This window comes from Belonocnema kinseyi, chromosome 5, assembly GCF_010883055.1.
Source record: "Belonocnema kinseyi isolate 2016_QV_RU_SX_M_011 chromosome 5, B_treatae_v1, whole genome shotgun sequence".
In the NCBI taxonomy this organism is placed as follows: Eukaryota; Metazoa; Arthropoda; class Insecta; order Hymenoptera; family Cynipidae; genus Belonocnema; species Belonocnema kinseyi.
In genome coordinates, this window is record NC_046661.1 from 141,072,325 (window position 1) to 141,089,458 (window position 17,134).

Genomic DNA, 17,134 nt, shown 5'->3' on the forward strand with positions numbered 1-17,134 from the left:
TTTTTTTTTTTTTGTAAAAATGTAATGTTATTGGATAAATTTTTCCAGTTATAGATTCATAATTTTCGTTAAAAATTTATTATTTTGGTTCAAAGTTAATTTTTTCAACAAAAAATTAGATCGTTTCACTTTGTGTTAAAAATTGATCTTTTTTTCAAAATTTAACAACTTGGATGTAAGTTTGTCTTTCTTAATCGAAAATTCATTTATTTAGTTGAAAATTCAAACATTTTGTTTAAAAAATGACTTTTTTGGTTAAAAATGATTTTTTTTTGGAAGTTAATATCATTTTTTGAAAATTCTTTTTTTTTGTTAAAAATTCAAGTATTATAAGTAAATATTTATCATTTTAGTGAAAAATTCTTCTTTCAGGCTAGAAATAAATTTATTTGGTTAGAAAATACACTTTTTAGATGAAATTTTTTTTCAAGATTCATCATTTTGATAAAAAAAATTAATTTCTTTGGATGGAAAATGAGTTATTTGAATGAAAACTTGTTTTTTCTTTTGGTGAAAAGGATTTTTTTTACCGAAAATTTAACTATATTTCTGAAAATTGGATATTTTTTTGTTAAAAAATTAATTTATAATGGAAAATTTAATTGTTATATTTTTGGTTGAAGTTTTATCTTTTTTTGCTGAAAATTCAAGTATTTGGTTGAAAATTGATATTTTTTATTTAAAAATTAAACTGTTTTGTGAAAATTCATGTAATTTCTGAAAAAATTCGTATTTTTTCGGTAGAAAATTGATCTTTTTTTCGTTGAAAATTGACCATTTCTAATTCACAATTTAAAAATTTGGATGTAAATTTTCTGTTTTTGAAAAATAAAAATTCCCTTATTTCGTTGAAAATTCACATATTTTGTTTTATAAAAAAAAATTATTATTTTTTGGTAATTTCGGATGAAGATTCATTGTTTTAATTGAAATTTTATGAGTTAAGGTTAAAAAAATTTGTTTATGTAAAATGTAACTATTCCATTTTCTGTTAAAAATTTTTTTTCCTGTTTTAAATTTCATGTATGTTGTTGCAAAATAATTGTATTTTTGGTAGAAAATAATTCTTTTTTTTTTGGTTGAAAATTTATTAGTTGCGTTGAAAGTTAATTTTTTCAACTGAAAATATAACCGTTGCACTTTGGGTGAAAAATTGACATTTTCTAGTTCAAAATTTAACAATTTGGATGTAAATTTGACTGATTTTTAAATAAAAAATTAATTTATTTCTTTAATAAATCACGTATTTTGTTAAAAAAATCTACTTTTTTGGTAGAAAATTATTTTTTTCCCCTTAAAAGAAAATCTCATTGTTTAAAAATTCTTTTCTTTTTTTAAAAAATTTAAGTATTCCAGTGAAATATTCATAATTTTAGTTCAAAATTCATCATTTAGATCAAAAATAAATTTACTTAATGGAAAAATAAACTCTTTTGTTAAAAATTATTTTTTATTTTATTTAAGATTTATCATTTTAATTGAAATTAATTTCTTTCGTTGAAAAATGAGCTACTTGATTGAAAAGTTGTTTTTTAGTTGAAAAATGCACTATTTTTAGTTGAAAATTCGTATTTTTTGGTTAAAAATAAATTTTCTTAACTTAAAACTTAATTTTTTAAGGTTTGATCAACAATTGATCTTTTTTAATAAAATTATTATTTTTTTTTAGAAATCTAAACTTTTTCAGATGAAGATTCATTGTTTTAGTTGAAAACTCTTTTTTTTCTGTTTAAATTAAACTATTCCAGTTGATGATTCATTATTTTATTTAAAAATTCATCAGTTAAGGTTAAAAAAAATTTTTTTTGTAAAATGTTACTATTCCATTTTCTGTTAAAAATTGTTATCTATCCTAGTTTAAATTTCACGAATTTTGTTGCAAAATAATTATATATTTTGGTAGAAAATTAATCTTTTTTTTAAAGAATCTTATTGTTTAAAAATCATATTTTTAATTGAAAATTCAGGTAATTTAGTTAAATATTCATCATTTTAGTTCAAGATTCATAATTTTTTGTTGAAAATTTATTAGTTTCGTTAAAAGTTCATTTTTTCAATTGAAAATTTAACCGTTTCACTTTGGATTAAAAAATTGACGTTTTCTAGTTCAAAATTTAGCAATTTGGATGTAAATTTGACTGATTTTTAAATAAAAAATTTATTTATTTCTTTAATAAATCACGTATTTTGTTAAAAAATCTACTTTTTCGGTAGAAAATGATTTTTTTCTTTGAAATTTAATCTAATTGTTTAAAGATTCTTCGTTTGTTGTTGTTGAAAATTCAAGTATTCCAGCTAAGTATTCCATAATTTTAGTTTAAAATCCATTTTTTTGTTTGAACCTTCATTTTTTGGCTGAAAATTTAATTATTAAATTTTTGTTTGAAAAATCTTTTTTTTTTATTCGAAAATTCGCCTTGTATGGTTGCACATAGATTTTTTTAACCTACAATTTAATTATTTAAGTTTTGGTTGAATTTAATTTTTTATTAAAAATGTAACCATTTCATTATCTATTAAAAATTGAATTTTTTATAGTTCAAAATCCAACTATTTGATTGTAAATTCGTCTCCTTTGGTTGAAAATTCCACTATTTCGTTAAAGTTTATGTATATAGTTAAAAAATTATATTTTTTGGTAGAAAATTAATCTTATTGTTAAAAAATTCATCTTTTTGGTTTAAAATTCAAGTATTCTAGTTTAATATTCATCATTTTAGTGGAAAATTCGTCTTTCACGCTACAAATAAATTTAGTTGGTTGGAAAATAAACACTTTCGTTGAAAATTAATTTTTTTAATTCATCATTTTGATAAGAAATTTATTTTTTCGGATGGAAAATGAGTTATTTGAATGAAAACTTGTTTTTTCTTTTGATGAAAAGGATTCTTTTAACCAAAAATTTAACTATATTTCTGAAAATTTGATTTTTTTCTTGTTAAAAAGTACATTTTTAACGGCAAATTTAACTATTCATCGTTTCTTGTAGAAAATTGATCTTATTGGTTGAAAATTCATGTTTTTGGTAACCGTTCCATTTCTAATGACCATAAATTTTTCTTTTATTAATTGAAAATTCAGTTATTTCGTTGAAAATTCACATATTTTGTTTTAAAAAATTACTATTTTGGTAAAAAATTATTTTTTCTTTTAAAGTTAATTCTATCATTTAAAAATTCTTCTTTTTAGTCGAAAATTCAAGTATTGCAGTTAAATATGCCATAATTTTAATTAAAAATTTATTTTTTTGTCTGAAAATTATCTTTTTTTTATTTAAAAAGTCGTTTTTTTTAAGTTGCAAATCGATTTTCTTAACTTACAATGTAATTATTTGAGTTTTTGATAACAATTGATCTCTTTTAATAATAATTAATTTTTTTGCTTAAAAGTTCAATTTATTTCAGATGAAAATTCATTGTTTGAGTTGAAAACTCATATTATTGTTTAAAATTCAACCATTCCAGTCGAAGGATTCATGAGTAAAGATACATTTTTTTAAATTAAAAAATAATGAAAAAATTCCATTTCCTGTTAAAAATTAATTTTTTTCCAAGTTCAAGAATCAACAATTTGAATGAAAATTTGTCTTTTTTTAATTGAACATACAACTATATAATTCAAAATTCACGTATATTGTTTTTAAAAAAATCTATTTTTTTGGTAAAAAATTATCATTTTATTTGAAAGTTATTTCTCTGGTTTAAAAATTCTTCTCTTCGGTTAAAAATTCAAGTATTTCAGTTAAATTCTCAGAATTTTAGTTGAAAATTAATCTCTTTGGTTTATAATTTTATCTCCACATTTTTCTCGCTCTTGTGTCTTTACGACATTGTTACGACATATTTTCCGACAACTTTACGACATCCTATGTTCATGTCGTAAAGATGTCGTCACAGTGCTAGAATTTTGTGCCCACTGGAAAAACTTGACCGGGAAAAAACACTGTACCTTCTCTAATTTGGAGGGGAAAAAAAAATCCTTTTTCGTTAATTCTCTTCTTACCTGAGCAGCTGAATATCCTTGAGCAGCGGCTCGAGCCCAGAGCTGGAGAGCCCGAACGAGTCCCTCCTCTTCGGTGAGAATCGAGGTCTCTCCTCTGTCAAGAATAAAGGCAGCGTTGCTCTGCGCGACCTCGTAGCCCATCTCAGCCAGGAGCGCATAGGTGACAAATGCCTCGTCAATTCGGCCCTCTCGATAATCCGTGTGAGCTGCCATCAGCTGATCGCTCCACTTTCCTCGCTCGGCGACATTCTTCAGCAACTCTACTGCCGCCGGACAACTTCTCATCATTCCAGTTCCGGTAGCGTGCATCTGCGCGAGATTGTAAAACGCCAGCACGTGGCCCGACTGACTCGCGAGATTAAAATACTTGTTTGCCAGTTTATAGTCACGTCTCACTCCAGTGCCACCTGAAGAAACACACAAGGCACCGCCACCGTACTTCAATTATGATTTCCCCGTAGGCACCAGAATTTGGCGACATCGTTACGACATCTATACGACAACTTTACGACATCCTATGTCCGTGTCGTTAAGGTGTCTTTACGATATCGTAAAGACATCGTCAGATCATATGACTTATTTACGATATCATAAAGACACATTAACGACATGGACATAGGCTGTCGTAAAGTTCTCGTAACGATGTCGTAAAGACGTCGCCAAATTTTGTGTTCACTGGGCTGCAGTGGCATATCCATACCGTCCAAACGTAAATATTCAGTGCGGTGTGAACCATTTCCAATTGGAATACATCCCAGTGGGCGCAAAGTTTGGTGACGTTTTTACTACATCGTTACGACAACTTTACGACATCCTATGTCCGTGTCGTTAAGGTGTCTTTACGATATCGCAAAGACACCGAAACGACATGGACATAGGATGTCGTAAAGTTGTCGTAAATAGGTCGTAACAATGTCGCCAAATTTTATGCCCACAGTGTTGTTACGCTAGGCATGTCATTTTTGCAAATTCGCGACAAATTTATCCACAACATCATCGTTTTAGTTATAAATTTTACTGTTTGGTTGCAAAATTGAACTATTTTCTTTTTTAAAGAACAGCCTACAAAATTAACTGTTTTTTTAAGAATTCGTCTCTTCTAAGTGAAAAATTTATCTGTTTGTAAAACATTAACGTTTTGTTACTGATAAATCGACTGAAATATTTCTTAGATAAAAACTACTTGTTTTGATTTAAAAGTTTATCTTTTTTAGTGGAAATATTGCATTTTTCTTCGATAATAATGCCACTGTTTTGTTTAAAAGTCACACTTTTTAGTTAAAAGTTCTGTTATTTTTTTTAGATTGAACTACTTCGCAAAAAACTTACTATTTTGTTTAAATTAAAAATTTTAGTTTTGAAAAGAGAACTGAAATCTTTTCGGGATGAAAATTCAACTATTTTGTTAAAATTTTCTAATTTTTTTTTTATTGAAAATTCATCTGTTTTAAAAGAATTTTCATTTTTCTTGGATGAAGATGCAACTGTTTGGTTAAACATTAAAATATTTTGTTGAATAGTCATACTTTTTCGTAGAAAAAATTCTTTTATTTTGCATTGAATTTTTTTCATACAAACTTATTTTTTGTTTAAAAAAAATCATGTTTTGATCCTAAAAAGTTTAAAAATTCAACTACTTAATACAAAATTTAACGAACATTCATTTGTTGTAAAAAAAAAATTTCATCCTTTATGGGTGAAAATGCAACTCTTTGGTACAGAATCTTAAAATTTGGTTAAAACGTCAAGCTTTTTGGTTAAAAATTCGTCTTCTTGGATTAAAAATTTACCTGTTTCAGTAAAATTTTCATCTTTCTTGGATAAAAATGCAAGAGTTTGGTTAACAATTGAACAATTTTGTCGAAAAGTCATACTTTTTGGTTACAATTTCTGCTATTTTTATTAAAATTAAACTATTTCGCAAAAAAAATTTTTACTTTCATAGTATTTTGATCTTAAAAAGTTAACTGGAATCTTCTTCAGAAGAAAATTCAACTACTTAAAAAAATAGTAACAAAGGCTCATCTGTTTTAAAAGAAATTTCATCTTTTATGGATTAAAATGTAACTATTTGGTAGAGAATCCTAAAATTTGGTTAAAACGTCAAGCTTTTTGGTTAAAAATTCGTCTTCTTGGATTAAAAATTTACCTGTTTCAGTAAAATTTTCATCTTTCTTGGATAAAAATGCAAGAGTTTGGTTAAAAATTCAACAATTTTATCGAAAATTCATACTTTTTGGTTACAATTTCTGCTATTTTGTTGAAAATTTAACTATTTCGTACAAAAAATTACTTTTTTGTTTAAATTGTTTGTTTTTTAATTCAACATTCATCTGTTTTAAAAGAAATTTCGTCTTTCTTTGATAAAGATGCAACTGCTTGGTTGAAAATTAAATATTTTGCTAAATAATCATACTTTTTGGTACAAAAAATACGTCTCTTTAAATTGAAAAAAAAATTTTCGCAGAAACTTATTTTTTCTTTTAAAAACTCATATTTTGATCTTAAAAAGTTAACTGGAATTTTTTTGGATGTTGTTAAAACGTCAACCTTTTTTGGTTAAAAATTCAATAATTTTGTTGAAAAGTCATCCTTTTTCGTAGAAAAAATTCTTTTTTTTTTGTATTAAATTTCTTTTCATAGAAACTAATTTTTCGTTTCAAAAAATCATATTTAGATAACTATTTGGTCGAAAATTCGACTTAAAAGTTTGTTTTTTTGTTAGTTATTATTTTGTTGTTAAACTTTTGTTTTAGTTAAAACTAACGTTTTATTGTTGTTTTTTTTTGGCAAGAATATTTTTTTTTTAACTGAAAATCTAACTATTTTATTGGAAATTTAAATTTTTGGTTTGAAAGTTCAAATGTTTGATAGAAAAATCTCGTTTTTTACTTGGGAATTTCAAAATTTGATATACAATTAAGCCACTTATCTGGTACCAAATTAAACTGATTTGTCGAAAAATCGTTTCTTTGTTTTTATTGAAAATTAATTCTTCTCAATAAAAATTACACTACATAATTTTTTGGTAATAATTTATCTTTTCCAGCTTAAAAATTCAACTATTTGTTTCATCATTTTTAGAAACAAAAAATATATAGACGAAAAAGTAATCAAATAAAATTTCGACTAACATCAACTCCATTGACAAAAAATAAATCTTCTCAGTTAAAAATTGAATTATTTAGTAAAAAATACATTTTGTTTACAATTTGTACTTTTTGGTAGAAAATCAAATCTTTTGGATAAAAATAAAATTTATGGTTAAAAATTATTCCATTTTACTTGAGGATTAAGTATTTTGTTGAAAACAAGACTTTTTTTGTTATATCTTCGTTTGAAAGCTTTAGAAATTTTGTTAAAAAATCTACTTTTTGTGTTTCAAAATTAATGGTTTTAACTGAAAATTTAACTTTCATTTTTGTATTGAAAATTTAAATTTTTAGTAAAAAAAACTTAACTCTTTGGTTTAAAATTTATTTATTTTTTTTAAAACTGAAAATATAACTATTTTGTTCAAAAATTCATATTCTTGGGTTGAAATTTCAAATAATTTTATATAAAAATATTTTTTTTACTAGAAAATTTCACATTTTGCTTAAAAATGCAACTATTTAGTTGAAAATTAATTCTCCTGAATAAGAATTATACTACATCATCTTTAGTTTTAAAAAATTATCTTTTTAGCTTCAAAATTGATCATTTTCATTCTTAATTTTTGGCATTAAAATCAAAATTTTATCTATTTTTAAAAATTAAAAAATTTAAAAAAAAATTAATTTGTTGAACATTTTTAGAAACGAAAAAAATGTGAAATATAAATTAATTAAATAAAATTTAGAAAATTATTTAGTAAAAAAATTAATGTATTTAGCTTAAAATTCGCATTTTTTGTGCAAAATAAAATTTTTTCATTAAAAATTCAATGTATGGTTAAAAATTAATCCGTTTTAGTTAAATATTCAAGTATTTTGTTAACAAATAGACTTTTTTTGATAGAAAATTCAACTATTTGGTTAAAAATGTATGTATTTTGTTACGAATTTATCTTTTTTGACAGAAAATAAATCTTCTTAGTTAAAAATTGAACTATTTGGTGAAAAATACATATATTTGGTTTAAAATTTGTATTTTTTGGTCGAAAATTAAATATATTTATTACAATTTTTTTTACTAGAAAATTTCACAATTTGCTAGAAAATTAATTTTTGTTTCAGTTGACGATTCACGTATTTTATTAAAAATTCGTTTTTTTGGTTATATTAGTGTTTAAAATTTTTTTTTTATTAAATTTGAAATCTTTTGTAGTTGAAATATTTATTAGAAAATATATGTATTTTATTAAAAAATAGTATTTTTTTGGTAAAAAAATTAATTTTTCTCGTTAAAAATTTAACTCTATGCTTTAAAATGTAACTATTTTGTAGAAAATATATAATTTGTTGAAAATTCTCATTTTTTGGTAGAAAATTCAACTTTCTGGTTCAAAATAAAAAAATTTTGTTCATATTTTATCTTTTTGACAAAAGATTAATCTTTTCTGTAGCAAATTCAACATTTTTTGTTTAAAAATTGCAATGTACGGTTAAAAATTAATCTTTTTTAGTTGACGATTCGAGTATTTTGTTGAAAATTCGTCTTTTTCGGTTATATTAAACTGTTTTTTCAATTAAAATCTTTTGTGGTTAAAATATCAAATATTACATTGTTGAAAATTAGTATTTCCAGGTTGAAAATCAAACTTTTTTTTTGAGAATTCTTCTCTTCCACTTGAAAATTCATCTACTTTTTTTGTTTTAAAATAAATGGTTTAAACTGAAAATTCAACTATTCCATTTTTTGTTAAAAATTGATTATTTATAGTAGAAAATTAAAATATTTGATGGAAAATTTATGTATTTTGTAGAATATTTGTGTTTTTAGTATAAAATTAATCCCCTTGGTTTAAAATTTAACTATTTAGTAGAAAATATATGTATTTTATTAAAAAATACTATTTTTTTTCGTAGAAAATTAATTTTTCACGCTCAAAATTTAACTTTATGGTTGAAAATTAATCTGTTTTAGTTGAGGATTTAAACAATTTGTTAAAAAATCGACTTTTTATTTTAAAATTGATTGAAAATTTATGTATTTCGCAAAAAATTGTGTTTTTGGTATAAAATTAATCCTCTCAGTTTAAAATTTAACTATTTGTTAGAAAATAAATAATTTTTTGAAAATTCTTATCCATTTTTTTTTTTTAAATTGATCATTTATAGTAGAAAATTGAAATATTTGATGGAAAATTTATGTATTTTGTAGAAAATTTGTATTTTTAGTATCAAATTAATCCGCTTGGTTTAAAATTTAACTATTTGTTAGAAAATATATCATTTGTGAAAAATTTTTATTTTTTGATAGAAAATTGAACCATTTGGTTAAAAATTTATGTGTTTTGGTAATATTTCATCTTTTTGACAAAAGATTAATCTTTTCAGTTGCATATAAAAAATTATTTGGTTAAAATTTTTTTTTTTGTGGAAAATAAAATTTTTTGTTTAAAAATGCAACTGTTTGGTTGAAAATTAATTAGTTTTAGTTGACGATTCAAGTTTTTTTTTTTTTTTTTTTTTGAAAATTCGTCCTTTTTTGTTATATTAAACCGTTATTTTTTTTATTAAATTAAATTCTTATTTTTTGGTAGAAAATTCAACTACTTAGTTAAAAATTTATGTATTTTGTTAAGAATTTATCTTTTTGATAAAAGATTAATCTTTTAAGTTGCAAATTGAAACAGATTTGGTTTAAAATTCGTGTTTTTTGTGGAAAATAAAATTTTTTCATTAAAAATTCAATATATGGTTAAAAATTCGTATTTTTTTAGTTATTTTAAAGTGTTTTTTTTTTTATTAAAAATTAAAATCTTTTTTGGTTGAAATATCAAATATTAAATAATTGAAAATTAGTATTTCCAGGTTGAAAATCAAACTTTTTTTTCGAAAATTCCTCCCTTTGGCCTGAAAATTCAACTACTTTTTTTATTTTAAAATAAATGGGTTTATCTGAAAATTTAACGATTTCATTTTTTTTAAATTGTTCATTTATAGTAGAAAATTGAACTATTTTATTGAAAATTTATATATTTTGTAGAAAATTTGTATTTTTAGTATAAAATAAATCCCCTTGATTTAAAATCTAACTATTTCGTACAAAATATATGTATTTTATTAAAAATTAGTATTTTTTTGAGGAAAATTAATTTTTCTCTTAAAAAATGTAATTCTAGGGTTTGAAATGAATATGTTTTAGTTGAGGATTGAAATAATTTGTTGGAAATTCTTATTTTTTTATAGAAAATTTAACTATTTAGTTAAAAATTTATGTATTTTGTTAAGAATTTATCTTTTTGATAAAAGATTAATTTTTTAAGTTGCAAATTGAAACAGATTTTGTTTAAAATTCGTGTTTTTTGTGGAAAATAAAATTTTTTCTTTAAAAATTCAAAGTATGGTCAGAAATTTGTATTTTTTCGTTATATTAAAGTGTTTTTTTTTTTCATTAAAAATTTTAATCTTTTTTGGTTGAAATATCAAATATTACATTGTTGAAAATTAGTATTTCCAGGTTGAAAATCAAACTTTTTTTCGAAAATTCCTCTCTTCGGCTTGAAAATTCATCTACTTTTTTTGATTTAAAATAAATGGTTTGAACTGCAAATTTAACTATTCCATTTTTTGTGGAAAATGTATAATTTATAGTAGAAAATTGAAATATTTCATTAAAAATTTATGTATTCTGCAGAAAAATGGTATTTTTAGTATAAAAATTAGTATTTTTCGTAGAAAATTAGTATTTTTCTGTTTCAAAATGTAACTCTATGATTCAAAATTAATCCGTTTTAGTTCAGGACTGAAATAATTTATTTCAAATTCTTATTTTTTGGTTGGATTCAACTGCTGTTAATAAAAATTCATATCTTCGTTTAAAAGCTTAACTATTTTTGTTAAAAATTCGACTATTTTGCTTTAAAATTGAAAATTGATGTACTTTGCAGAAAAATGGTATTTTTAGTATAAAATTAATCCCCTTGATTAAAAATTGAACTATTTTCTAAAAAAAAAAATATTTATTTCAATAAAAATTAGTATTTTTCGTAGAAAATTAATTTTTCTTGTTCAAAATGTAACTCTATGATTCAAAATTAATCCGTTTTAGTTCAGAACTGAAATAATTTATTTCAAATTTTTATTTTTTGTTTGTATTCAACTGCTTTTAATAAAAATTCAATCTGAAAATTCAACTGCTTGATTGAAAGTTGAACAACTTGGTTAAAAACTAATGTTTTAAGTTGAAGTTTTATTATTTTAGTTTAAAATTCATTTCTTCCTTTGAAGGCTAGATTATTTTTGTTAAAAATTCGACTTTTTGGTTTTAAAATTGAGGGTTTTCACTGAAAATTATGAAAATTTGAAGGAGATTAAGTTGATATTTGTAACTCACTGAAGTACATATTGCCCAACTGCAGTTGTCCATCGACCCATCCTTGATCAGCAGCTTGGCTGAAATACTGGAGAGCTTTCGACGTGTCTCTGTCCACTCCTCTACCGTACAAATACATCAATCCCAGTCCACTCTGACCCACCGGATTTCCCAACTCGGCAGCTTTTTTAAAGTACTTGTAGGCCGTTTCATTGTCCTGTTTCACGATATCACTGCCTTCTAAATATATCTAAAAAACAAAAAAAAAAACAAAAAAAAATGTTCATAAATCGAAAGCAATTGAAAATAGCATTTTCTAATTACAGTTTTTAAATTCCCGAGAATTTAATTTCAATTTATACAAATCTGGCCGAATACAAATCTGGCGTCCTTTGACTTTTATCGCGTCAGGTTCAAGATCATTGGAAGGTCAAATCGAGAGAAAACGGTAAAAAAATCCAAAAAAATACGTTATAGGTTTTTGGAGTCGCTAATTACGAATCTGGCATCCGTTGAACTCTATCGCTTCAGGTTCAAGCTTTTTCCTCGATTTGACCTTCAAATGACCTTGAACCTGAAGCGATAGAGGTCAACGGATGCCAGATTTGTAATCAGCGACCCCGAAAACCTATAACATTTTTTTTCAGCGTTTTTTCTCGATTTGACCTTCCCATGACCTTGAAACTGACGCGATAAAGGTCAGAGGACACCAGGTTCGTAATCAGCGACCCCAAAAACCTATAACATATTTTTTTAAACATTTTTTTACCGTTTTTTCTCGATTTGATCTTCAAATGACCTTCAAATGACCTTGAACCTAAAGCGATAGAGTTCAACGGATGCCAGATTTGTAATTAGCGACTCCAAAAACCTATAACGTATTTTTTTGGATTTTTTTATCGTTTTCTCTCGATTTGACCTTCCAATGACCTTGAACCTGACGCGATAAAAGTCAAAGGACGCCAGATTTGTATTCGGCGACCCCGAAAACCATAGTAAACCCGAGCTAACCTCAGAATATATGTTTAAGAGTGTCAAATCTCTCGAAAATACAGTTGGTGGGTAGTGGTGTTTCTTATATTTGTAAGGGGGGTGGGGGTGGCTGGGGCCAAAAACCGGCCTTACCGACCCTCCCCCTTTTTACAACAAAAGAAAAGAATTTTATCTAAATTATTGAACCTTCAAACCAAAAGACAAATATTCTTTACAAACATGCAATTTTTAAACTGATGCACTTTTACGCAAAAAAAAAAATTCAAACTAAAAAATTATTTTTTACAACAAAAATATCAATTTTGAACCAGACTTAAGCCTTTAATAAAAAAATTCAACAAGATAATTAAAATTTTAACCAACGAGATAACTTTTCAACTTAAAATATAAATCTTTAACAAAAAAAGTGATTTCTTAACGAAGCGATTTAACCAAATGTTTTAAACAAATTAGATAAATTATCAAGCAAAGAAGAACGATTTTGAACGAAAAAGTTGCATTTTCATCCAAAAAGGTAAATTTTTCTATAACAGATGAAGTTTTAAATCAAAAAGATCAATTTTCACGACCAAAGTGTGCAGTTTTTAACAAGAACTAATTTTCTATAAAAGAAAATTCAATTTTCAATCCAAAAAGACGAATTTTTAACCAAAAACGATGACTTTTTAACAACATTGTTGAATTCTATAGCAAATAGTTTCATTTTTATTAAAAAATATATTTATTTTCAATCAAAAAAACTTTTTATTACAAAAAAAGTTGAGTTTTCATCCAAAGAAGATTCCAGTTAACTCAGTAAATTCTCTTTTTAAATTTAATCTCCTTGTTTAAAAATTCTTCTTTTTAGTTAAAAATGTAAGTATTCTAATTAAATAATAATAATTTTAGTTAAAAATTCAGCTCTTAGGTTAAAAATAAAATTACTTGGCTGAAAGTACAACTGTTTTGTTAAAAAATAAGCTGTTTAATTGAAAACTTGATTTTTTCTGTGGATAAAAAGGAATTTTTAGCCGTAAATTTAAGTATTTTGTTGAATTGTTTTTTTTATTTGAAAATTATTATTCTTTTGAACTAAAAATGTAACTATTGTTCCAGTTGCATGTTCCATAATTTTAATTAAAAATTCATCTCTTTGATTGAACAATTATTTATTAACTCAAAATTTATTTACTTAATTTTTGATTATAAAATAGTGACGATTTTTAGTTCAAAAATTTTTTTTTTGAAAATTGAATTTTTTAACATAAAACATAAAAAATTTGTATTTCAAAATGTAATTTCCGTTTTTTATTGAATTTTTTCTTTTTTTAGTTCAAAATTCATCTATTTCATTGAAAATTAATTTTATTTTTATTTAAATTCATCTCTAGCAAATAGTTGCATTTTTATCAAAATATATGAAACTTATGGTAGAGCAAAATAATTTTTTATTTTAAAAAAGTTGAGTTTTCATCCAAAAAAGATTCCAGTTAACTCAGTAACATGAAAAATTGAATTTTTGTAACAAAAAAAAATAAGTTTCGACGAAAAAAATTTGAATTTTCAATCCAAAAAGACGAATTTTTTCAACCAAAAAGGATGAATTTTTAACAAAATAGTAAAATTCTCTACCAAATAGTTACATTTTTATCCAAAAAAGATCAACTTTGTACTAAAACAAATGAATTTGTAATAAGAAACCAATTTTTTTCATAAGTGAAACTATCCAGAAAATATTTGAGTTCATTTTTCAACACCAAAATATAAATTTTAAACAAAAAGTAAATTTTCTACGAAATAGTTAAGTCTTCAAGAAAACAGAACAGCTTAATTTCTAATCAAACAGCTGCATTTTTATCAAAAAAAGATCATCGTGAAAGCATAAAATCTATTAATTTCCTATTAATTAAAATAAATTCTGATATTCTCATAAATTCTCATGTGAGTTTCAATGAATTTAAGTTTAAATAAAGTTTAATTAATTTATGTAGCAATTATATCATTTAAAACAATTTTAAGCCAGAAAAATAAAAAATTGAACGATTACATTTTCTTGTAAACTGAAAACTTCTTAAATTAAAAAGTAAATTATTTATATTTTAAATGGTCCAAAAAAATCCTTAAAATGCTTCCAAATTTTATTTGAAAATCTTAAAGGATCTAAATGTTGTTTACATTTTGTTAAATTATTTTAGAACTTCTAAACATCTTTTAAAATGAATACAATTTTTAAAAATTTATTTTTAAATTCTGCCAAATTAAACAGATTTCCTTACCAATCTTCCACATTCATTTTTGATAATTTTGTAAATCTTTCTAAATAATAATAATAATAATAATCACTCAAAATTATCTTTTCAAAATAAGAATCATTATTAATTTTCCTAGAAAATGTTTTTTTATCTTCTGAAGCCATTCCAAATTCTTAAAAATCTTTTAAATTTTTTGTTCGAAATCTACCCAAATCTATATTTTGGCGATAGACGTACACACTTTGCTTAAATAATTTCAAATTTTAAATTAAATTTAAATTTTTTCAAAATTTCGAAGTATTTCTTCAACTTACTGGAATTTTTTATAAGAATAATATGTTATTGTTATTGAGTATATTATTTTGAAGTTATTTTTTAATTTAAAATAGTTTAGAAAGTTTCAATCGGGTGTTTACATTTGTCCACCTAATAATATTTACGGTCGAAAACATTTATTTTCAATCATGACCTTCATTTTAAACATTATTTAACTCGACAGAGCAAAAATTTCAAAATAAATGAATTTTCCAATCAAATTATGGATATTTAACTGGAATAGTTCAATTTTAAAACAAACAGATAAATTTTCAAATAAATTATGAATATTTATCTTAAGCGCTTGAATTTTTGTCCAAAAAAATTAATTTTCAAACAAAAAGATTAATTTTCTACCAAAAATTACCCTTTTTCAACAAAATACATGAATTTTAACAAAATGGAATGGTTACATTTTTGGTAAACAAAAACAAATAAAATTTTCATCTTAACTGATGAATTTCAAATTAAAATTATGAATTCTCAAAGGGAATAGTTGAATTTTAAACAACAAAAATGAGTTTTCATCTAAAACATTTAATCTTTGTCTAAAATAGTAGAACTTTTAATAAAAAAATAAAAATAATTTTTACTAAAAAAGATAAATTATCAACTGAAACTGAAATAATTCAATATTAAGCTAAAAAAATTAACGATCAACTAAAAAAGACGAATTTTGTAATAAAAAAGATATTTTTTTAACCAAAAATTGAATGTTTTTGCTCAAAAAATGAATTTTCAACAACAAAAATAAATTTTTAACTAAAATTGTGGAATATACAACAGGAATAGTATTTTTATTTTCAGTTTAAGAACAAAATTATTTTCAAACAAAAAAGAAACGAATTTTAAATAAAATAGCGCATTTTTTAAACAAAGAAATGCATTTTTAATTAAAATGATAAATCTTCAGTAAAAAATTAATTTTCAACAAAAGAGATTATTTTTCAACCAAGTAAATTTATTTCTAACCAGAAAAAATGAATTTTCAAATAAAATGATTTATTTATAAATTAAAATTTTACCAGACTTAAAATTGAAAAATGTTTCTTCTTAAAAAACTAAAATGATGAATATTTAACTGGAAAACTTCAATTCTTCACCATAAAGGAGCTAAAAATAGAATATTTTAATATTTCACTAAAAATGTAATTCTTAAGAAACAAACAAAAATCGGATTTTTCGAAAAATAGTGAAATTTTGGGTTAACAAAATTTGTTATCATCCAAAGAAAAAACAAGTTTTCAATAAAATAGCTCACTTTTCAACCAAAGAAATGGATTTTTAATTAAAATGATAAATCTTCAAATAAAAAAATTAATTTTGATTCGAAGAATTTATTTTTCAAAACTGATAAATTTTCTGCAAAAAAAGAAGAATTTTCTACAAATTACAAGAATTTTCAAAAAAATAGTTTAATTTTGAGATAAAAAATATCAATTTTCAACGAAACAGTTGAGTTTTTAACAAAAAAAAAAAAAACAATTTTAGCCAAAAATAGAATAGTTGAGTTTTCCGTTAAAAATCTAATTCTTAACAAAAAAAATCGGATTTTCAGAAATATAGTTAAATTTTTGGTAAAAAATTCCTTTTCACCGAAAGAAAAAACAATTTCTTAATAAAGTAGCTCATTTTTCAAACAAAGAAATGGATTTGTAATTAAAATTATGAATCTTTAATACAAAAATTAAGTTTCAACAAAAGAGTTTATTTTTCAATCAAGTAAATTTATTTCCAGCTTAAAAGATGAATTTTCAAATAGAATGAAAATTATTTAACTAGACTACTTGAACTTTTAACCGAAAAGAAGAAATCTTAAACAAGAAAATTAACTTTCAAAGAAGAAAAACATTTTAAAAAATCGATTTCTAACCAGATATGTGGATTTTCAATTAAAGAAGACAATTTTTGAAACCAGATTGTACATAAATTATCAAAAAAATAGTTTAATATTTAAATAAAAAATAATCATTTTCAACCAAATGTTTAATTTTCATTAAAAAAAGACAATTTTTCAAAAAGAATGTTGATTTTATCCAAAAAATATCAAGTTTTAATAAAAAATTTATATACCAATTTTCAGTTGAAGGAATTAATTTCCAACAAAACTGGTGAATTATTAACTAAAATGA

At 23.0% G+C, this 17,134-nt stretch overlaps 1 protein-coding gene across 2 annotated transcripts in view; it reads right to left on the reverse strand.

Moving 5' to 3' along the window:
• The window catches only part of LOC117172432 (protein sel-1 homolog 1), a 47,587-nt gene that overhangs the window by 4,116 nt on the left and 26,337 nt on the right, over positions 1 to 17,134 (reverse strand). For both annotated transcript variants that reach the window (XM_033360357.1, XM_033360356.1), the window contains exons 5-6: positions 11,485 to 11,713; positions 4,003 to 4,409 (exon numbers count right to left, since the gene is read on the reverse strand). In XM_033360357.1, coding sequence (XP_033216248.1) covers positions 4,003 to 4,409; positions 11,485 to 11,713 — 636 coding nt within the window. The remainder of the gene's footprint in view (positions 1 to 4,002; positions 4,410 to 11,484; positions 11,714 to 17,134) is intronic.